The 23,013-nt window shown below is 45.3% G+C and overlaps 2 protein-coding genes across 5 annotated transcripts in view; one reads left to right on the top strand and one right to left on the bottom strand.

Annotated features, from left to right (window-relative positions):
- The first annotated feature begins 5,061 nt into the window (after window positions 1-5,061).
- On the top strand, window positions 5,062-7,914 carry insm1b (insulinoma-associated 1b). Its single transcript, XM_030117722.1, has one exon. It carries the CDS (start codon window positions 5,347-5,349, stop codon window positions 6,910-6,912), a length of 1,566 nt encoding a protein of 521 aa, XP_029973582.1. The 5' UTR covers window positions 5,062-5,346; the 3' UTR covers window positions 6,913-7,914.
- A 1,756-nt stretch (window positions 7,915-9,670) lies between these two features.
- ralgapa2 (Ral GTPase activating protein catalytic subunit alpha 2) overlaps window positions 9,671-23,013 on the bottom strand; it is a 96,253-nt gene continuing 82,910 nt past the window's right edge. For 3 of the 4 annotated variants that reach the window (XM_030117718.1, XM_030117721.1, XM_030117719.1), the window contains 2 exons: window positions 18,122-18,243; window positions 9,671-12,267 (listed from right to left, as the gene is read on the bottom strand). In XM_030117718.1, coding sequence (XP_029973578.1) covers window positions 12,095-12,267; window positions 18,122-18,243 — 295 coding nt within the window. In that variant the 3' untranslated portion in view covers window positions 9,671-12,094. Of the gene's footprint in view, window positions 12,268-14,315; window positions 14,358-18,121; window positions 18,244-23,013 lie in introns of all 4 variants that reach the window. The other variant, XM_030117720.1, reaches the window with a different exon arrangement.

The raw sequence follows: 23,013 nt of genomic DNA, 5'->3' as shown, positions 1-23,013 counted from the left end.
GTCCCAGTTAAGCCCACAAGGTCCATTAGTCTTAAAGCTCAGAGCGGCACCACTTTACAGGGCTTTTCGCAGCAACCTGGTCTCATGGGCATCCTCCTAAAGTACACTTTAAAGTCTAGACAGTGACCTCTGTGTTGCTCTCATGGCCAAACAAGCAATTTGCCCATTGATCTTCTCAGCGCTACAGTCCGACTGCTCTTCCACAAACCTTTCCACAATTGTTGCTCTTTTCAGGCTTGCTTCCTCTGATGTTTCACAGCTGCTCATTGGACTGAATGGAGATGGATTTACGGGGCTTTTAGGACCGACCAATCAAAGGGAAGTAAGAATATGTGACTCAGTTGACTGTGATGGACAAACTCAGAGGTTAGGATGCACGACATTATCTGGACCTTTGCAAGTAATGTCTGAAAGTTTATGTACTATCGCTTCCACTGCTTAGAGAAGAGTAAAGTCATTTCAACTACATGTGAACTTCTGTTAAACTCTGGTAATTACAGTATTAAAGAACTTTACAGAAAATGTCATGAAACTGTGAGGTGAAGTTTTTCTGGCCCACACTCTGATCAAAGTAATCTGATATGGAACAAGCTCATTTTTGTTGAGCATATCGGGAAATGTGATTTTAAAGATGCACAGATTCATGGATCTTTAAAGTAAACTCAAGCAAAGAGTTTTTTGTACTGAAACAGAAAATATAACTAATATCTTCTCTACCAAGTCAGGGACACTGAACACCAGCCCAACACAGAGGAAATGCACTCACAACTCGGTGCAACAACAAACATGAGAGGATTTTGTCAAAGTGTGTTATGTGAGGAAATTCATGCACACACAGGGAAGAAGATGCAAACTCCACACAGAAAAGTCCCAAGCACTGCTAACCACTCCAGGCCTTCAGCCCCGAGTTATTTCCACTGAGCAGTAAACACAACTCAATGAGTTAATTCTCTCAACAAGCGATGTTGTAAAATTCAGGCAGCGCAAGTTAAGAGAGTAAGTTAGTTTGCATCCAGAAGCTTAAACTACTTAAAGATTGAACTACTATTAAATTACTTTAATTTCTTTCAACATTAGGCATATGTAACATTTACTTTTATCAATTATTATTTTACTGTGCACACAGATTGTTAAATTTTCACCAAATTCTCTTCAATCAAATGTTCTTCAATCTTTCATAAGGCAGAAAAAAACAAAGTCCTTAAAAGCCTGTGTGACTGTGCTGTCTTTAGAAAAGCTGGTTTTATTATCAGGCATCCTGCTGAGCTGCTCTGATGCCTTCATTGGTAACAATCCTCACTCGTATGAGCAGATCAGGAGCTTGTTCTTAGGTTGGTTTAACGGGAAATTAAAAATACATACGTGTGTGTGTGTATGTGTGTGGCCGGCAAAAGCTCAAATGAATTTCAGGGCAACAGGCTAGCAAACAACAGATCAATTGAACAAATTAGGAAAGGGCAGGACTGAGGAGAATGGAAAAGATTTGAGGCATAATGGAGGAGCTGAAAGCTGTTTTCCCCGGGTATAAATAGTTTAAATGTGTTTTGGACAAACCCATTTAGAACAATATTTAAAAACCAATCACTTCATTAAACAGTGCCTGCTTTGTTCTACCGTGTCATTGTTCTCTTGTTGGTCCCTGCCTGCTCTCAGTTTTGGGGACAAAGGCCGAGGCCGAGGCTGTGCCGCGTCTTACAGGCAGTCTGATTAAATCTGGGTCCCTCGCTGGCTCTCTCCATGGTGCTGAAAGAGCCCTCTATCAGATTACACCCAGCCAGAATAGGACCTCAGCTAATCCATTACAATAATTGATTGACAGTGCATTGAAGGTGGCCCTGTAGTGAGCACCAATTACAGTCATGTTCTACTGCGCTTTCAAATTGGCTCGGGCTGTTGGCACGGCACATTGAGGCGATCGCTCATGTGGGAAGTACAGGAGGTTTTACCACTGCCATGAGAATGAGAGTAATCTAATCTTGGAGAAATAACCAAACTGCTCCGCGGCTCCCTCTGTAACCATGGTTAACGCCTCACAGGAGCGGCAGGGGCGAGGGCTGCAGAGAGAGCTTTGGCTCCTGGAGGCAAACTTTCCCCCTGCTCTCAGGGTTTCTCCTGCATCCTGTAGGTGGTGCAATCAAGTAAGAACACAGCTCACAAATGGACTGTCTTCATCTCAAACTTGTCACTGTACACTATAGAACAGAGATCTGCAGCCTGCTGCTCTCTGCGGCCCTCCAGTTCATTTACTGCGGCTTCCTTTAACTCTCAATAAATAAATGTCTGAAATGTTGAGTTCCTAAACCAAAGCTAACATGAATAAATATACATAAAGAAAAGTTTCAGATGAAAGTAATCAATTGTGGATATGTTCATTCACTTTCACTGGCATTAATGCTGGTTTTATCTATTCGGGGAGAAATGATCAAACAACAACAAAAAAAGACAAAAAAAAAGCATCTGAAATGACAAAAAATACTGAAGTGACTAAAACATGTGAAACTACAAAAACATAAACATTTGAAACATAACCAAACTGTTATATCTACTAAAAGCTGTAATGGTTTAAACAGTTTGAAAACATAAAACTGTTTAAGTTCCTAAAAAAGTTAAAACAGCTGAAACAAGTAAATAAACTAAAGCAGTTAAACTGCTAAATTGTCCCTCCGGCCTTCATGAATGACCGCTCTGATGTCCAGAGCCTTCAGCTGCTCGCCCCCCACCTCTGGAACTCACTGCCACCCAACATCTGAAACTTCCCATCTGTGGACACTTTTAAAATCCTGCCTTTAAACACGTTTTTAAAAAGCAAATCAAAGTTAACAATTTGTTATTCATCTGCAAATCCCTGAATTTTTTCAATGTTCTCACTATTTCTTTTTAAATCTGTATTTTAAGATGTATATTTTTCACAGCAACCTTTGCTATAAGGCACTAATAAATAAAACTGTATTATTGTTATTTTTTAAAAAAAAGTTGTAGATTTCAGCACTAGACTATGAACAACGTCTGCATCAGTTTTTTGCACTTTTAAAGAATTTCTTCTGGAAAAAAAATGACACCATATCAGAGAAAAACATGGTTTTACCTTTAAATGTAAACTTTAATATACAATCTGAGTGAGTGTGCGCTGACAGAATTAAAGTAAAATTCTTTTTTTGCGCCATAGCATGAGACGAGGCGGAGGAGGATGCAGCCTGTTAAAGCTCCAGCAGCTGTATGGTAATCAGGCGCCCGTGCGTCCCGTCCGCGCAGGGCAGCACGCGCCACTGAGCAAACACGCGCATGCGTCATTGCGCTCAAGACCGGCACACCTGCCCACGCGCCCCACGCACATGATCTCCCGGGAAAGAGGAACTCGTTAAAATGCCATCAAAGCTTGTAGTCCCAACAAACCACGACTAATAGACGCTCGGAATGAAAGAACAAGCCAGAGAGGAAGAGTTGAGATTTTTTTTTTTCTTTTTGTTTGTGGGTAAATTAAGGGAAAAGTAGCACGAGAGAGTCAAAAGAACTGAAACTAAATTAGATTATAACAAAAATATTGAAAAACTTTACAAAACTGGCCTTTTGACTAACTGTGTGAAATTGTAACTTCATCTCAGAACATTTTAAAGTGTATTTTGTTTTTGTTTTAACTATATTTCAAATGAAGTTTCACTTTCCGGGGCACTTTTATCCCTGAGGCTTGAGCAAGCAACATAACGGTGTGTTTTCAGGCAGGTGAGAAGGCACGGGGGCACAGAGGCCCATTGAAAGGAAGGCGCAGGCCTGCGGCTCAGCCCCGATTGTGTAATTATTTGACTTGGTCATACTGCAGCTTTATGCAAATGAGGGGGAACAATGTACGACGATGGAGATTAATTCCTCCCTGGTCTGCCGACTGAAAGGAAAAAGAATGCGCTCTGTGCCAAGTGGCGCACTGCCGCATACATTTAGCCATTATGAGGAAAAAAAAAAAAAAAGACAAGTAGGCCGACAGGACATAGAAAATACGCACAGGGAGAATAACCTGTATGTTGTAAAGAAAAAGAAAAAGGTCCAAGAATAATTATTTGTACACACAAAAATCTAACTTTTCTAGTGTTTAAAGAAATTAAAAGCTAGCGATCCACGCAAAATATGTCAACAACTCGTTTTTTATAGCATGAAGTACTTTTTTTTTTCTTTTTGTGTGATATTTAAGCAACTCTCTGTACCATCAGCTGGATTTGAACTCCCGGCGGCGCTGAGGTTTTCAGATGGGTTGCGGCCCTCTTTGTCTGGAGCGCTCATTCCGCCCAGCACGCGCCTATCTGTGGGCCAGATTGGCCGTGAGTCCCGTTTCACAGCTAAGAGGTCAATTTGCCTTTCAAACGAAAAAAAAAAAAAAAAAAAAAAAAGACAGGATATCCAAGCACGGGCAGACGTGGCTATTGTGCACAAAGACCAGAGGGCCTTCTTATTACTTATGTATGCAGCGAGATGTCTGATTTATATGTCGAGTTAAACTACCGAGACAGACACGTGCCCTAAAATAAAGACACTCTCCCTCTGTAGTGTCTTTTTTATTTTAGGGTATCATAAAATAAACTGGATCCTTTTGGTTTTGTGTGCGTAAAGGTCGTGCGTAAAACACTGGGTTTGCTCATGGCTGGAAAGAATAAGCTACAATTTTGCAGGTAGTAACAAACAGTTCGAGATTAATTTCCACAACAGACCTGACTGGATAAATGTGCTGACTATATTTTTGGTAAAGTTCTTTTTCGGGCAACATCAAAAAAAGGAAAGAAAAAGAAAGATTTTCTTCTTGATAGTAAACCAAGTTCATATTAAACATCCCCTGCCTCATTCTGGATTGTGATGATTATGGCAGTGACGGACATTTCCTTTTGGAAACTTGGGCCCCCCAGAGGAGAGCCACAAAAGCAGTGGCACGTGTGCATTTGTGTAGGGGCCCATCAGACCGTAAAAAGAGGAGGGTCCCGGCGTGTGCCTCCGTCGGGGAGGGGCCGAGCGCACACATTAATGTAATAAACCGCCAGTACATCTGCTAAGCTATCTGCACATCCTCCAACGAAATCCACCAAACCCGAGCTCTGAGCCCTCCCACAATAAAATCCTCTGGGATCAAGGTTTCCTCCGATTGGTCGGGGATGCTGCGATGGGGGGGCGAGAACAATAGCATCATTCCGGCATAAAAAGAGTGGAGCTATGCCTTGGAGACGAAAACATTTCAGCAACAGAAGGATCGATATACCGGGGAGATAAAGTCCCGTCAGCTTCTAGTGTTGCCATATTTTTAACCAACCTGGATACTCCAGACTTCACCCGCCTCCCCGAAGTGCCTTTCCGCTGCGACTCGCCAAGATGCCCAAAGGATTCCTGGTAAAAAGAAACAAGAAATCTGCACATGTTTCCTACAGGACCCGGTCAGACGAGGATGACCTCCAGGAGCCTCCCACCCCAGCTGCCTTGCCGAGTCAGACGGACCCCTCCCCGCCGATGTCCGTGGCGTCCAGTCCGGACCGCGCCTCAGCATCACCGGATTTCGGCGCAGCTGACGCGCCGGTGCCAAGGCTGGAGAAGCCGGCGCAGTTCGGCAACCCAGAAGCGGTGTGCCAAGCCCTGTACAGCCCCACCCGGCCCATCAGCAAGGAGCACGACAGGGGATATTTCGAGCGAAGTTTCAATCTGGGCTCTCCGATTTCTGCTGAGTCATTCCCAACACCCGCCTCCCTCTCCGGCTTGGACCATCTCCTGTACGCTCCGGTCGACCTGAAGATCGGCACCAGCAACAGCAGCCGGAGCGGCACCACCACGACCAGCAGCAGCAGCAGCAGCAGCAACAATAATATCAACATCATCAACAACAACAACAACCACAACAGCCACAGCCACAGCCACAGCCTCCCGGGACCGAGCCGGGTCAGCACCAAGCGACCCGCCACCGACGGAGCAGAGCGCAAATCCAAACCCGCGTCCAAGAAACCCAAAGCCATTAGAAAACTCAACTTTGAAGACGAAGTGACGACTTCTCCGGTGCTCGGTCTGAAAATCAAAGAGGGGCCGGTGGAGGTGAAGCCGCGCGCGCAGACATCCGGAGGGAACAAGCCTTTGGGGGAGTTTGTGTGTCAGCTGTGCAAGGAGGCGTACGCGGACCCCTTCTCCCTGGCCCAGCACAAGTGCTCCCGCATCGTGAGGGTCGAGTACCGCTGTCCCGAGTGCGACAAGATGTTCAGCTGCCCGGCGAACCTCGCCTCCCACCGCCGCTGGCACAAGCCGCGGGCGACCGGCGCGCCCGCCGTGCCCGCGGCGCAGGGCATCAAGCCCGACATGGCCAAACTGCCCCCGCTGGGCGTCAAGGCGCTCACCGACGAAGCCAAAGACACGAGCGACAGAGACACCCCGAGTCCCGGGCTGTCCGAGTCGGGCTCTGAGGACGGCTCCTACGACTGCCAGTTCTGCGGGAAGAGGTTCAAGCGCCAGGCGTACCTGAGAAAACACATCATGGGACACCAGGCCCTGCAGAAGAAAGTGCTGGAGGAGCACGGGTTTCAAACCAGCGACCGCGGGGCAGAGCAGGCTCCGGCGTCGATCTCCTCCTCCTCCTCCTCCTCCTCCTCCACCACCACCTCAGCATCCTCCTCCTCCTCCTCCTCTTCCTCTTCCTCAGAGGAAGCCTCAAACCAAAGCCCCCTCAACCTGAGCCCGGTGGACCGCCTGCTGTGCCCGGTGTGCGGGGAGAGCTTCACCAGCAGGGCCGGCCAGGAGAGACACCTGCGCCTCATGCACTCCTCCCAGATCTACCCGTGCAAATACTGCCCCGCCACTCTCTACAGCTCGCCGGGACTCACCAGGCACATAAACAAGTGCCACCCCTCTGAGAACAGGCAGGTGATCCTGCTCCAAATGCCGGTGCGCCCCGCCTGCTGAAGACAACTCGTGCCTTTGATGGAGGAGGGGGGAGAAAAGAAGAATAAAAAAAAAAAAGAAGAGAAAAGAAAGAAGAAACAAAAAAAAAGTGTCTTTGGGGTTTAAAAAAAACAAAGAGTTTGTGATGCTCACTGCCATAACTTTAGGCCAATGAAGGCAGTGCGGTTTGATGTTTAAGTGGTGTCTTTTCATGCCAATCAGTGATTGTTGAGCGCTTCTCTCTATATTTGAACTACATATAGGCCTATTTTGAGATTTTTCTTTCTCAAATTAGTTTATCAAGTGGAAAAAAAAAAAGAAGAAGAAGAAGAAGAAGAATACAAAGCGTTAGTTTGACTGTTAAAAGGGTATTTTTCTAGTACAGCACATGCTCAATGATAGCTTCTAGACCTAAGAAATGTCTTAAAAATCTCAGAAATCCTTCGGCCCAGCCAAGTCCTGACTCCTCTGTCACTGCAGCTTTAGTTTGTGAAGGACAGAACTCATCCAACTTTGTCTTGGTAGGGAGAGAAAAGAAAAGGAAAAAAAAAAGGTGACTGAAGATTTCCCTGTTAAGTAGAACCACAAATGCCTTTAGTATACAGATAAGCCTAGTCCGAAATAGCCTACACACACACACACACACACACACCCAAATCCTGCTGTATAACTGCCTTAAATGAGTCAACATAGATTGTTTTAATTTTTCATGCTGGCACATATTTTATTATTATTATTATTATTATTATTATTATTATTATTGACGATCGTTGCAATATTTTTCATCATATGTTTATTTATTTATTTATTCTAATTATTTTATGTAACTTATTGTTGTGTTTGTTGTGACTTTTTCTGTGAATCGTTCTGGCAGTTTACATGTCGTATAGCCAAAATGTTTTTCATTTCTTTAAAAAAATTTTTTTTCCTCCCCTTTTTTTGGGTTAAAAATTCATGAGTTGTGATAAATGTCGTGGGTCGGGTCTTAAATCTTCAATCTCCACAGCTCTTGTTTAAAAAAAAAAATAAATAAAAGAAAGAAAGAAAAAAAACGTAAAGCTCTTACCTTAGATGCAATCTTTTTTAAGGACAAGTTATTTTTCTTAAATGTTGGCTTTTATAGCGCTTTGATTGTACGTGTATATCGTTGTTGTCTATCGAAATAATAAAAAAAAATATTTTCAAAAGGACACATGACTCAGAGTGCTTCACCTTTTTTTATTTCCACGTGGATTAAAATCCTTATCAACGGGAAATCCTCCATTTCTCCAGGGGGTAGAGAAATGAACGGGTTTAGTGGCTTTTATTGATAAATAATTACTCTCCTCATGGTTTTGTATAGTTTCTGGCTGACTTTCAATGAATAAATTCATAATCACATCAAGATGTCATATAAAATAATAATTATAAACTACTTTGCATGAAGGCCTCTGAATTATTTGGACACATCAATTAAAGCTTCCAACAGATCTTAAATAAAAATACCAATTAAAAACACATTTTGCTCTGATTGTTTGCAGGTAATTAACACAATTACATCTATTTACACTCACAAGACAGAAGGAGGGCTGTTTAATCCAACTTTCTTTGACTGATTATAGTGGCATAAATATTGAGTTTTCTTTTTCTTTTTTTTTAAAAGTCAAAGCAACTTCTTTCTTTCCTGGACATTGTGAATGAGTGAAATCATCCTCAGAGAGCTCCTTCACTGATCATCACTTCATCAGGCCGAGTCTCAGTAAATCACGGCCGCAGCAGCTCAATAGACGCCGCTCCGCTGCCATAGTGAGGCACTTAGGGGCCTCGACATAAATTCCCCCCTTAATACCATGTCAGGACATGACAGGGGACACAAAGAGGTGGTGGATCAGAGCTCACCTCTGCAGCAGTAAAACATCTGTCTGCCTCTCGGGGAGGAGGGGACACTCGCGCGGCTCGATTTTTTTTGTTGGTGTTGGGGTTTTCAGTTGATTTAGGACACGCAGGGCCGCATGTGGCTTCATATCTGACCCGCAGAAGTCATAAAGCATCGCGTTAGTTGTAATTTAGCAGACAGCTTCCCATTGTGTCACTTGAGACCTAAAGACATGCACCGAGCCGACCTCCAAACACTGCTAACACGCCGCGAAGAGTGGAAATCAATCTCAAACTTTCCCTCATTAATGTACCTCACTGTTAGTCTGCAGCGGTTTGAGGCCACAGCACAAAGGTTTTCAGATGAGTGTCGCTCTCCTTTAAGGCGACGGTGACAAAAACGCCAAGACTGAGAGACATGGAGAGTGTGAAAATTGACTACAGCCAGCAGAGTAACACATAAAATAATTCAGTTTGGCAGTAATCACAGATAATGTCAGCCTGTTCTGTTGATGCATCCGTGAGTCAAACAGCTCTGAGTCCAGTGAAAATGAGCCAACATTAGGCTCCTTTCTCCCTTTTCTCACACACACACACACACGAGCTCGGCGGCTCCAATTAAGGTCAAGTGCTTTTCTTGAGTCTTTATGCGGCGCAGGAGAGGCAGGGCACCCGTAGGTGCTGCAGCCCACTGCACCTGTACCTCCCGGTGAGCTCCCATTATGCCGGCCTCTTCTGAGGCCGGGCCGAGCAGCAGGGGAGACAGATGGGAGGAGGGTCAGGTTACCCCCGCTACTGCTGCTGCTGCTGGAAGCAGGGCCGGGCCGGGGTCACGGAGCCCGTGAAAGTGCTGAAAACACACACACAGATACACACACAGCCTCAACACAACACGTGATGAGAAAGAGACACAATCAACGATGTGTAGAATTTCAAATTGATTTAATGAAATGTTTAAATTTTCACATTTCTAATAAAGATAGCGGGACTTCGGTCATTAAAAACAGTTTGATATGTTGACAAGTAATGATGGAAATTTTCAAGCTTTTTTCTCCTTTTCTCATATACAAAGATTATATTACAGGCATTAATATATTTATATTCAGGTGGGCTCAGAGGCCGTCAGATTTGACACAATGTACAAGGATTTTTCTAAAACAAGAAGAGGAAAAAAAAAAAAAACATACTAAGACTACGACAAGCTCTTTTTCTTCGCACGCATAAGACATACAATCTTATCTTGGTCCGAACTAATGCCTCCCAGTGACTAAGCCACCAAAACAGGAGAACAAACTCCTTTAACTGACGTCTTCTATAACCTACAATCTTCAGATCGACATCTTGGGGGGAGACGGTTCCTTCAAAGGGGATCATGGGAAGGGATAAAAACATTAGATGTGATCCAGGTCTATATCGCTATACATTCGTCAAAAAACAAGAGAAAGAAAAATAAAAAAACAAAACAAAACACATCTGTCAATGCTCCTGCGGTTTGGATTCCCCACATTCTGCTCGGGGAGGCAAACAAACACGAGGAGGTGAGATGTGAGCGAGAAATGAGAGAGGAGTGTGGGGAAAGTAAGGCATAGCAGTGCAACAGATGGGGATAGTGTTGCAGCTTGGGTGGAGCCCTCTGAGGGTGTGAGTCTATAGTGTGTGTATGTGTGTGTGCAGGGAGGGGCGGGGTACACCTGGTCGCCATGGCGACCCGAGGCGGCAGGTCGGAGGAGTGGGAGCGCCGGGGCCCGGCCGTTGCTAGGAGGGCTGATGAGAGTTCAGCTGCGGCATGCTGTATAAACCCAGCCTGCCTCGGGAGGCAGAGAGGATCATGGGAAAGAGGAGGAGTCAGTACCACTCGGTTCCAGCCACAGATTAAAACTGTGCGCTGCCTACAATAAAGTCTCAATCCGGTTGTTTTTTTTTGTTTTTTTCTTGTGGGAAGCACAAGACACTGAAGTGTGGAGAGGCTGAACGTCGGGCTTCGTCTCGCGCCGTGAACCCGGCGTTCATGTCAGACATCGGGGGACAGAAACGACACAGGCACTGTGAGAAGCTTCCTCAGAAACTCACATACGTGTACACACTCAACATTCTCACACAGGCTCTTACACACTTAAACACACACACACTCACACACCAGTGCATGGAGTTAAGATTCACCTGAGGCTCTGGCGGCTTTTTTTTTTTCTTCTCAAGACAGCAATACATAATACAAGACACCATCAAAATAATTAATCAAATAGTCCTCTCTCTATTTATATACATCTAGCAAACAAGACAAGAGCAAAATAAAAAGGTTTAAAGCAATTTACGCTCGAGAACAAAGAGACATTCGATGCTAACTGATGAGAGTGAGTGCAAAATAAAGGTTGGTCGGGAATGTCGGAATGTCGATGTCTTCGCTTCGCAGGACGAGGAGGAGACGGATGGCGGAGGAAAGAGACAGCAGGAACTTATTCAATTACCGGACATGAGCCTATGTTAACCACATCAGAAAACAATTACAAACGCAGTCTTTTCTCATTCCAGCACAGTTGCATAAATCAAAACATGACACAATCCATTGGAATTCATTTAAAAGGGAAAATGAGAGCAGTATTAAAGAAGAAGAAGAAGAAAAAAAAATCCCAAACTAATTTAATTTCGTCTCAAGTTAGAATGACGCCATTGATTGTCCACTTAAGGTTCGAAACTATTAAAAAAACAAAACAAAAAAACAAACAGTAGTAGGACTGCAGGTACCACAGGGTCTGTGTTGGAGCAGTGCGGCGAGTACCAGTCATTCTGTGGAGGATTTGTTACGATAATCCTTAAACATGATCCAAACTGGTTCAAACAGATTCAATCTGTCACTATGTGGGACCGAGACGTCTTGGCAGATGCAAATGGAGTCTAAAAAAAAAAAATAAAGAAAAAAGGCAGAGATGTGTTTCGATGGACACCAAAGCCGCGTCACTCAGCGCTTCGTTATGAATGAGGCGTGGACACGGGGCAGGCGGCCTCCCGTTCCCCTGCTGTAGTCCCAACTTGATCCAGTGCATTAGACCGAGCGCCGGGTGCTTCCTGTGACGCCGAGCGCTCGGGAGAAACCAGCAGGATGAACATAAATAGCTTAGTCTCATGTCCAGTCGACACATGAACACCACAACAAACTGAAATGTCGCGACAAAAATCATTGCCACTTAAATTAAAAAAAAAAAAAAAAAAAAAAAAATTGCAATATGCTCCAGTTATACACGACACGCGGAAACAACAACGGCAGAGAAAACAAACTGCTGCAGTCACAGCTGGGCGCGTGAGGTTTCTTGGAGATTAAAGGCTGCGGAGAGGCCGGGACGGGCTGAAGAGCTCAGTTGGAGGATTTGCTTATAGCGCTGGCCGAGCGGCGGAGTTTTCCAGAAACTCTGTTTTTAGTGGCCCGGGGCATTGTGGGAGACACCTGATCGACGGAGTCGGCCGCGGCCGTCGCCGTCGTGGCGGTGGCGTTTCCGGCTTCAGTGCTTGTGCTGCCGGTGAAGGACCCTGCGGAGAACAGACGGAGGAGGAGGGGGGTTTGTAGACGGAGAGACGGTCTGACGTTCACATCGCTTTGAATCGGACTGTTGCAAATCCCAGCATGCTTCCTCATGCATGTGGCTGCTCCCGAAACACCAAGATCACCAAGGTGGCAGGATGAGCACCAACATTCACAGAAGTTATATTACCAAAAACAATAATAATGTTAGAATTTGAATTAATTCTATGTGTGAATTCATTAGAATTAAGACATTAAACGTCGGAGGAGTGACATGCCTTTTTCACATGCTGGACAGAAGCAAAGCATGTTAGGAGAGAAGCTGCCTTCATTCCCGAGTTTTTCCAGATTCTCATAATGTAAAAAAAAAAAAAAAAAAAACAACCAGAGGGAACGTTTGAAGCTTAAAAAGATGAAAAAAAAAAGAAAAGAAAAAGCATTCAGTTCACAGTGTGACAGCAGAATGCTTTGAATGAAAATAAAATTACACATTACTCTCTTGTTGTGAACATGTGGAGCCTTCCCATTGTCAGACATTGTCCTTTCTCACAAAAACTTCACATCGGTGATTACGGGATGGCAAACAGTAATAAGGTGGGAGGTGGGCATAAAACGCCGGTGAGGACAATCAAGCATTGTTGAACGTGGACTTTCTTGCTGTGCCCCTGACCAAACCCCAAACTACCAGCTGCCCCCCCTCTGCCCGCCCGCCTCGGCCCCATGCCTCGAGTTTAAACAACTTTTCTGCTTTGTTGAGATGGCATCTGGTTGCCTATTTTCTTTCCTATCCTTTTATTTCCTGCCATTTTTTTTTTTTTTTTTCCCGAGGCATCTCAAGTTGCAGCGGCTAAAAGGAACGGCAGATGGCTGGAGTAACAGACACTCGGCAGCACAGTGGACACCGGCAGCATCCAGGGCCGCAGATCGCCGGGCTGCCGATGAAACACTGGGTGTGTATTGTGAAGAGCTTGAAGGAGGGAGGGTGGCTGAACATGCATTCTCCAAATCTGCATATGAATATAAAAAAAAAAAAAAAAGGAGGGGGGAACGGGCTTGGCCTCATGGGCAGAACTAATTCTGCATTCCCGTATTCTTCTACTCATTCCTACAGTAAACACTGCAGTTCAAACTCTAATTTTATGAGACGTAAGGCTTGACGGTTCTTTCAGCAGCCATTAAAACACACTTTCTCCCACTGTGGCAGCTAATGACTGCGGTTGCATCAATTTCTAAATGATGTTTTCAGTCCTACGCAAGAATTTGTTTTCCTGGGAAGTCGCTAAGTGGGGGGAAAAAAAATAACCCAGATGCGGAGCAGGCTAATGTGTCACGGGTTTCTCATCGCTATAACCTCGCACTTCCGCTTCGTGCTCATCCGAAAACCACCTTACGGCGAGCTTTGCTCTCAGACGGAGAGAAGAGGGGAGAGCCGGAGAGCAGAAGGAAAACAAAGAGTCTTTAAATGGCCCTGCTATCCCCATTGGTCCCCACCGCAGCAGTTCAAACAAGGCTTTGGATGACAAAGACGTCTTCCAGTGCGGCAGGTGTTAGTCTCAGAGTCTGCCCCAGGCAAACAGGCACACTCCAACAGGAGGAAATGAGAGGGAAAGAAGGGAGGAGGAGGGGGGGGGGGGGTGCACGGAGGAAAAAAAAAAAAAAAAAGGAGGAAAGAGAAAAAAGAAAAGTGTTTTCTGGGGGAAGAGATAAAGGCGCGCGACATGCAGAAGCGAGGGCCAGAAGTGTAGCCGTATTGTTCATGCTGCTACTTAGTCAGGTGCTAATTGTCCCCGCCGTGCATCGCTCTCAATTACCAGCCTGGCCTAAACAGTAGGAGACCCCGCCTCCTCCCCTTACCAAACAAACACCCGGGTCTCTCTGTCCCTTTCCCCCTTTGTCAGAGCACTCAGTAAATAAAGATCGGTTAGTACTGAACGAAAAGGGGGCGTTCAGGAAGGGGGGGGGAGGGTTACAGCCAAGATGAGTGAACGAGCGAAGGGTAGGTAAGGCTGCTGGACTCGACCCAAAAAACAAGCTTCCGGTCTGACTCGAGGCTTACCTTCACCACATACAGAATGTGGACCTTTAAGATATTTTTAGTCTAAAAAGAAAAAAAAAAAAAAAACAGTAGTAGATCATCATGTGAGAAGGGAGCAGAAACACCAGGGACCCTGCAACAACACAACGCCACGCTGCTGAAAAGCTCCCGGCGTCTCCGGGTGACCGCCGGAGGACAATCAGACAGCGTGTGCGGCGTTGGGGTTAGTGGTCACTGGAGGGTTTAAACAAGTGAAGAGTTAATCAACAAGTGCCGTTTCTCCTTGAAGATTTCACCATCTGACGGTGGAAAACAAACTCATTTGAGAGATTAAAAAAAAAAAAAAAAAAAATCCAAAGCACACAGACACAACAGGCTGAGAAACATTTACCAGCGGTGTTAGGAGTGGGGAGGGGGGGGGGGGGTAAAAGAGGATCGGGGCACCACAGAGGTTCAAGGGAGCTTTTATCCAGAGAGAACTGTTTTCTCATGTGTAGCTGAAGTAGAAGAATGATCACAAAATGACACAAACACTCAAAGCAGTGCAGGACAGTAAGGTCACAGCGCTGTGGGGGGAGCGGTGGGTCCACGTGACGGACGGAGGGGTTCATGCGGGAAGCCGTGATGCTGGGCTGTGGTTGCACGTCAATGAAATACTGACAAGCCAGAAAGGTAAAGACTTTGGACTGGACTCCGAGTGTGACGCCGTACGGATGAAACACTGCGGGAGCGATCAACATGCAACCGAAACAAAAACAAACAACCTGCTCTGTAAAGGGAGGAATCAAACACAACACTGAGGTATTTAATGACGGCGGGGCCCACGGGGACCTAAATGGATGGATGGGTGGATGTTAGCAGGCTGTGGCTGGGCGTCATGCCTAGTGTGGAGGAAGCAGGCAGAGTCTTACAGTCCAGCTTGGCCCAGGGGTACTCCATGTCCCAAACCATCCCCGGCCAACGCCTGCACGCTGTCATGGAGCATGGATGACATGTTAGTGGCAGCAATGGGAGCCGGAGCAGGAGAGTGCGCACAGGCGGATGGATGGAACACACACACACACGCACAGGTAGACACACGCACACACACTCTCACGCAAAACAAAAAGGCGCGGGAGAGCGGCAGGATGGGAATGAGGAGCGGCGTCTGCCAGCCATCGCAGCCACATTGAAACCTGATGGAACACAACAGGGGTCAGGCATGAGAGGCGACGCCAACACAAGATGCATTATATACAGCTTACGAGGCCCGGAGCCGCAGATCATGCTTATGGTTCTGAGAGATAAGAGGGACGCGACCTTATATTTGTAACCCATTAAAACGGGAGCGACATATATGCCATTATTGCTTTAGTGCCGCATGCTCCATGAACTCTCTTAAAAGATGTCATCCTTTTAAAAGATCTCTGACCGCTGAAACACAACGTGATCAGCAGCAGCACATGTGGGAGAAGGTTAAATTACTTCATGCTCATCTCTAAAAGGAGAAGCACACTAGCAGAGATGTTTATCTAGAGATTCACTGAAATGCTCTCTAAAGGGATAAATGGGTTCCAGCAAAGATGCTTTAAACTTCCCTCAAAGTTCTTTCTCTTTAATAGTCAAATAAAAAACACTAAATTCATATCAACTAGAGTTTAAGAGAATATAGTCTGTTCATGAATGAATGAATGGTGATGAATCTCCACTAAATTCAGAGAGAGAAGTAAACAGGACATTTAAAGCATATGCTGCTCGTCTGCTTGTTACAGGACAGCGGTGTGTTGCTTGCAACAAAAGGTGAAATAATATAATGGAATGTAGACGCAAGAACAGAGAAATGTGTTTGTTTTCCTGAGGAGAAAGTTAACTTTGTCCAAGATGGTCGAACGTTCTGAGACACCGGACTCATGGGAGGCTTCTGCTTTCCACATTAACCACGCTCACTTCACATTTACCATCCATCAGTATAACTGAGAGAGGAAAAAGTTCTATCCAGCTGATACATTGACCACTCCCACAAGAAAAAAGGATAAACTACTGCTTTGGCAAAAGTTTGTGAAACGGTTATTTCAGAAACCGCAAAACATTTCATGAGTGCTGACATTTTGTATCACAGCAAAAACTCCGCCTCACAGCCATTTCACCTGGAGTAGAAATGTAGAAATAATAAAAATCACTGAAATGAGAGGAATTTCTGGTAAAGTAGGAATAAAGAAATGCAACTTAACAACACTTCGTAGCTTAAAGGGAACACCACTTGCATTTCTGTGCAAGTGCCTGAATCTTTTACACGATATATAATCTAGCTTTTGAAATACAACTTCTTTTAACGTTTTCATCCATCTTTTATGCCGTCTTTGTCAGTATTTTCATCGTATCAGAGTCTGGTCTTTCAGCCGATTTTAAAGTGATCTGAAGTACGGAGATATTCCACTGCAGCAGGAGAGATTGGTCAACAGTACAAAAATGTGGCATCCATTTCCATCCTAAATATCACACCTGTCATCTGAGGGACTACAGTCCGACACACACGCTCTAGGAAAAAAAAAAAAAAAAAAAAAAAAAAAGCCAAAATTGCAGACACTTAATTTTCACATCCTCACAAAATGCGATGGGAAAACTTCATATACTCTAACTCACATATAAAACATACGCACCCTGACAGGTTTGAAAATGACTAGAAACCTGCGGTGAGCTGTTGTGAAGTGCTTTCCTTGTCAAAACACAAAGTGTGTCGGGATCCAATAGAGTGGAAAAGTGCAATCCTGTATTGATTTCGGTGCTGCTGCGGATCGATCAGAGCTGCTACGAGTAGGAAGAACAAGATAAGACACGTATTTCCATTCTATTCATCACCGGCTGATAAGAGCGCTGTGCTGACATCCGCGAGCGGCTGTTTGTCGGTCGGATCTGTTAAGTGTTGGTGAATGAGCTCATGAAGACAGAGGCCCACAAACACATGCACACGCGCACACAAAACACACACACACACGGGCACCGCCATTTAAAAGGCTGCTTATATTCATAGGAAAGTAATTGCAAGGAAAGATGCTGTTTGAAAAAAACAAAAAAAAAAAAAAAAAAGAAAGAGGGAACAAGAGATGAACAAAGTAGCGTGAGTGGAGCTGGAGGAAGTGGAGAAAGCAGTGTTTGAAGTCAGTCGGACGGCGTGAAGAGCCAGGGCCCCGCCGTTTGATATTCATCAGTGAGCGTGGGCGTGGAAGACGAGTGGAGAGAATGGAGGGACGGCGGGAGGAAAGAAAGAGGGATGAACAGGTGTGTGGTGGAGGAGGAGGACGTGGAAAGAAGTACGGAGAGAGATTATGAAGAAGGAAGGAAGGAAGCCGGAGTGGAAAATGCACGGGAGAAATCAATAATTAGCAGAGGTGGAAAAAGACTGAAGATTTCCTCTGAGGAAAAAGCTTCTGTTACACTGCTTGAAAAGTACTCCATTACAAGGAAAAGTGATGTTGTGATTCCACCTCATTGAACTGCAACGTCAGCAACAGGTTTTCAATCCAACAGCAGGAAACTACAACACTGACATCAAATCTTTTGGCAATACATAAAAATTTGATTATTATAAACAAGCAGGAATTTTGTTCATTAAATAATTGCTTATTGGCTACAAAAAAAACATAAAAAGGTTTGACAAGTATTTCAAATTGTGGTTACTTAGCAGTGACGTCTGAATGTAAAAGCAGAGAGGCAGTTTGTAAAGTAATCTGAGTACTTGTGATTCATTACTTCCACATCTGATGAGTGAAGAGTGAAGAGAATGAGGTGGAGTGGGGGGAGAGAGGAAGGAGGCAGAGGAAAGAAGGGTTCTGCGGTTCACTTCTCACCTGTTCCACTCATCGGGTATCCGGGAGAGGGAGAGAAGACCTGCGAGGCAAAGTCTTCAAAGGTCATGACCTCTCTGTGGTTCTGAACAATGGCCTCCAAGTAGAGCGCTCGCTCCTCGTAGCTGGTTGCTTTGTGTCAAGGGAGAATTTATAATGACATGGAGAAAATATTTTTTTGCACTTATATGTTGAAGAAAATATTAAAAATGTTTTGCACAGATCAACAGTGAGGAACGGATATATATATCAGCAGCTACATTTTTGCAGTGTTGCGCACACAAGGTGCTACGAAGGTGAGCAGGGGGAGCGAGAGGCAGCCCCACCGGGCCAGGCAGCGCCACCATCAGCGATTCCAGCCAGAAGCAAAGATGGAACAATCAGCCCTTCCACCCGGCCCCAAATGAGAACGCAGTCTCCAAAATAATCAAAAAAAGAAAAAAAAAAAAAAAAAAAAAAAAGAGAAAAGAAAGAATACATCACGACTGGCGTGATGCTCGAAACCTCTCCTCTCCCGCCTCTCGTCCCTCTCTGCTCTCTAATAGAACCCCTGCTGCAGGCAGCATGTCTAGGACCACCCTCCCCGATGTGCTGCCTGCCACTTCTCCGTGCCATCAGGGGGAAAATTGGAGCCATTTGAAATTCAGAGTGACAAGCAGTGAGTGGGGCCTGGGCAGCCAGCATGCAGGATGGATGGCTGGATCTGAAATGGGGAAAGCTCCAGAAAAACAAATAAATATATAAATAAATAAGCTCGGAAAATGGGCTGCTGGGTGAGGGCGGAAAACATTCTGATGGCCATTATCATATGATTATCATAGATATATCGCGCTAAGTCTGTTGTGGAATGGAGGCAAGTGCTGGATAAAATGTGGCGGAGGAAACTATCGAAGTAAAAAAAAAAAAAAAAAAAAAAAAAGTCGATCTGATGGCATAATGACAGTAAACACTGAGATTTAGAGGTGTGCATGTGTGTGCACATGTTGCCGGATGAGTCTGATTATTCTCAGCTGTCTGCTGTGGCCGTGTTTCCTTCAACAGACGACACCTGACAAATTGCTTGACAAACACATGCAGTCTCACTCTGAAACAAACACGAGTCTGGTTCCCCGACACCCTCCTCCCCCTCCCCTCATTATCGATGCCAGTGCGGAGCGACGCGCCGCTGCCGCCGATGCCAGGGCTGCACCAGGCCGAGCGGAGATAGGCTGGACCGGGCCGGGAGGCTCCGGTCTGGGTTAGATAGATAGGACGAGACAGTGGCTGGGCAGGCGGCCTGCAGTGGGCACATGCCGCCACAGCAGGGGCCACAGGCAGCCATGACCAATGGCTTTGAGGGGAACCGTGGCAAACCAGGGATGACGGGCACCTGAGCCGGGACACACCAGAGGGTTCGGTGGCCAAGCTGCTTGGAGAGGTGGAAATATACAGAGGGCAAAATAAGCCAGGATGCAGGCACAGAGGAGAAGAGGACCAGCTTGAATAAGACACAAGCGAGAATGGACCACACTTGGCCCAAAAAACCTGAAGACACCATCTTTTATCATCAATTCATCTGGGACACTGCATAAAAAAATAAGGTTCAGGAAGTACTGAAGCCCATCCCTACTAAATACAGGTCAAGATTCAAACTTGGAGGCTTACATTCATACCTAACGGCAGTATTAGAGGTATTATTATTTTGATTCTAAAGGCACTTCTGAGAATTATATTTTTATTTTTCCCTCATACGTCAGTCCCAAAATTGAAATTATGTTGGTGTTCTTCCCGAAAACAAATACATATTTAGACATTTACATGGCTGGAAATGTTTCCTAAAAACACAAATACACAATCAGTTTCATGTAAAACTTTCAATAGTGAATAACTACAATTTGAGGCTGCTTGGTGATAAAGCTTTTTTTGTTTGCAGCAGCATGCATTCAACACATAGATATGATTGAGGGAAAAAACACAGCAAGAGATCCATTAAAATAAAATCTCACACCTCAAGAGAAGGCGGACAAAAAACAAAACCCCAAAACAAACAAATTAAGTGAATTGTAAAACTTGGCCGTCGGCTTCTGAACTAATATCCTGACTCTAATTGAAATCCGTCTTTAAGACGCGGAGCAGCATGACTTTCAGCACGTAGAACCACTCCCCAACATGAGATCCATCTCAGCCTTCCAGCCATCGCCAGACATGCAACGTCACTGTTTTCTGTCACTTGCAGTGTTGGACAAAGAGTGGGGCATACCAGGCGCGGCTGCCATGGCAACCTGGGTCACAGCTCTGTGTGGTGGGTCATATCCAGGGTTTAGTGGAGGCCAGACAGAAGGGAGGAAAAAAAAAAAACAACAAACAAAAATAAATAAATAAATAAATAAAAGTGGATGCAGAGGTGATAAGTGGAAGAAAAAAAAATATAGAAGAAGGGAACTGATGGAAAGAAATGTGAAAACTTCGAAGGAAGCAGAGAAAGGAAAAACAGGGAAGGATGGGGAGCGAGAACCTCGGCACAGCGTGGGTCAACAGAGCCATATGGCTGTCCATTATCAGAGATGCAGATGACTGCAGGCCTGTTATTGAGATTCCTAAAGCAAATATTGACTCCAGCTGGAGCAGACGCTCTCCCTGACTCTGACACACGCCTCTCCTCCACCACTTCCTTCCGCTGCCCTCTCCCCAAGTTAGACAAATGGATTATAGTGGGTGAGAGAGAGAGGGAAAAAAAAAAAAAAAAAACTTCAAAGAATAAAATGAAGGGAGATGGTGTGGAATTATCAAAAGATGAGGGAAAATATGGGAGGCGGCGGTGCAGAAAGACAGGTGGTGAGGGAGGGAGACTAATAAAAGGTATTTTGGATGAGTGAAAGCGAGAGCCATCATCATCAGCTCACTTAAGTAAATGTACGACGTTATCTGCTGGGTGAAACAAAAAAAAAGAAAAAAAAATTGCTGTACAGAAATCAGACCTGATGCGCAGTGAGGGGTAATCTTGCCGTCTTTCCCGCACACTCTCATTTTTGTGCTTGCCTCTAATTACTAAGCCATGGGCACAGCTTGTTCCCCTGCATATGCACAGATGCTGCTGCCTCAGTGCAGTAACTTAATCAAGGGACACGTTCGGAGCCGTGACGCAAAGGCTGTGTCCATGTCACGGACACCAAAACCCAATGACACTGACCTACTTTGGGGGGAAAAATACAGTAAGCTGCGGCTACGGCTCGAAAGAGTTTGATAATGATTCAGGGTTATGACTGGTAGGTAGACCACAACATACAAGATCTTAAACTGTTCGAAATGTAACCTGTTAGAAATGCCTCTGTCTTTGGAGAGAGCTCAACTGCATCCTGCCCCACAAAAATGTCTCATAAAAGCAGGGATGAAAGCGAAAAAGAAAAAAAAAATTCAGACAGGTCTACATTTCTACAGATGGACTGCAATTCAAGTCACCCGTGACATAACTGTCATTTACAGCTGAACTGGGCGGAACAGCAAGACAAGCGAGCGTGTGGGAGGAGAGTGTCTAGCACCACTTTGGGAATTTCCAAGGAACCCCTGCGTTCCAAGTGGCTGCATTCCTATTAGGGAGAAGAGGGAAACCAATGTAATGTCTATGGAGCGTGGCGGCCGCGGCGATAGCAACGAAGGAAAAAAAAAAAATGTTCCTGGTCAGACTTAATGTAAAACAACTTTCGTTAGGAGACTGATATCTGGAGACATGGAGGTTGTTAAATTTGCGGATGTGAGGTTGGGGCCGGAGTGGAAGCTATGAAGAGAGGAGAAAGTATAGTCAAGTATATCACCTTGCATCATTTACATTTTCTGTCTTCTGCTTGCACTCACTTTCTTTTGTCCTCCCTGGTGATAAAGGCTGAGGGTGACTTTTAGAAAGGCACGACCTCGGACACCCTCTACTTATACCTGTGCAGATAAATGAGTGCGTGTAGGGCTCCACATACGTGTACATACATATGCATCAATGGGTGTGTGCACATATGTATACATATGCATGCATGCTGTCCAGATGGCAAGGGAGTGGCTCCTGGGGAATGATGGGGGGTCAAGCAGCTTTGTGGATCAAAGCCAAGGTCAGGGCAGCTGCAGTGGCCCATGTTCAAGGTGAATGGAGGCCTCAGATGGCTCTTCATTAGCAGGCTGCTCCATCCCCACTGGACCCCGGTCGGGCCAACCGCCACCAACCCTCATCATCATCTCTCTCCCTTTTTCTTGCAGCATCCACAGGGACCTGTCCTGAAAATGCCTGTCCACTGGGATCCATTTCTCTGCTGCACGTGACCCGGTCCAATGCGCGTAGGTGCACACATGCTCTCACATGGGGTGCCTGTGCATAAGAAGCATCGGGCGCAGGAGCACCCTCCATCTCACACGCGCACGCTTCCCCCAAAAGAGCCGAAGCTGACCTCTGAACCGGTGTCTCTCTGGAGAGCAGCATCCTGACTATCCGGCCTGAGTCTTTGTGTTCCTGGGTGTCCCTGCTGACTGAAATCCTCACGCCACCACTGGCCTCTGACACACACTCGACATCTTTCAAACACACAGAGCCTTTAAACACACACAAGCAGCAGGGGCGATTATGCATGGTGGCTTCAGGAAGCAATCCTTTACTAAAAGGTGCCCCGAATGGAAACATGCAGTTTTCGCCACACCAACAGATTGTGTCAACCTGAAGGCTCAATAAAGACGTGTATGTATCCCCCTGATGTAAAAACTGGACTTTCAAGTAATTTTTAATCTTGTGCTGTGAAGATGACTGACACTTGTAGTTTGGGGATTTCCAAGCTGAGAGAACAGTAAAAAAAATGAACTCTGAAAATGAGTCATGTTGGGCAAAAACTAAATGAGATTATGTGAAAAACACATGGGAAATTTGTTTTGTAGAGTAAAAT

This window comes from Salarias fasciatus, chromosome 19 (assembly GCF_902148845.1).
Source record: "Salarias fasciatus chromosome 19, fSalaFa1.1, whole genome shotgun sequence".
NCBI classification, from domain to species: domain Eukaryota; kingdom Metazoa; phylum Chordata; class Actinopteri; order Blenniiformes; family Blenniidae; genus Salarias; species Salarias fasciatus.
The sequence above is the reverse complement of the archived record's forward strand: the minus strand, read 5'-3'. Positions and strand labels throughout refer to the sequence as shown.

Bases quoted from the DNA above. Each gene is read 5' to 3' on its own strand.
- insm1b (XM_030117722.1), top strand. From the start codon at position 5,347: ATGCCCAAAGGATTCCTGGTAAAAAGAAACAAGAAATCTGCACATGTT.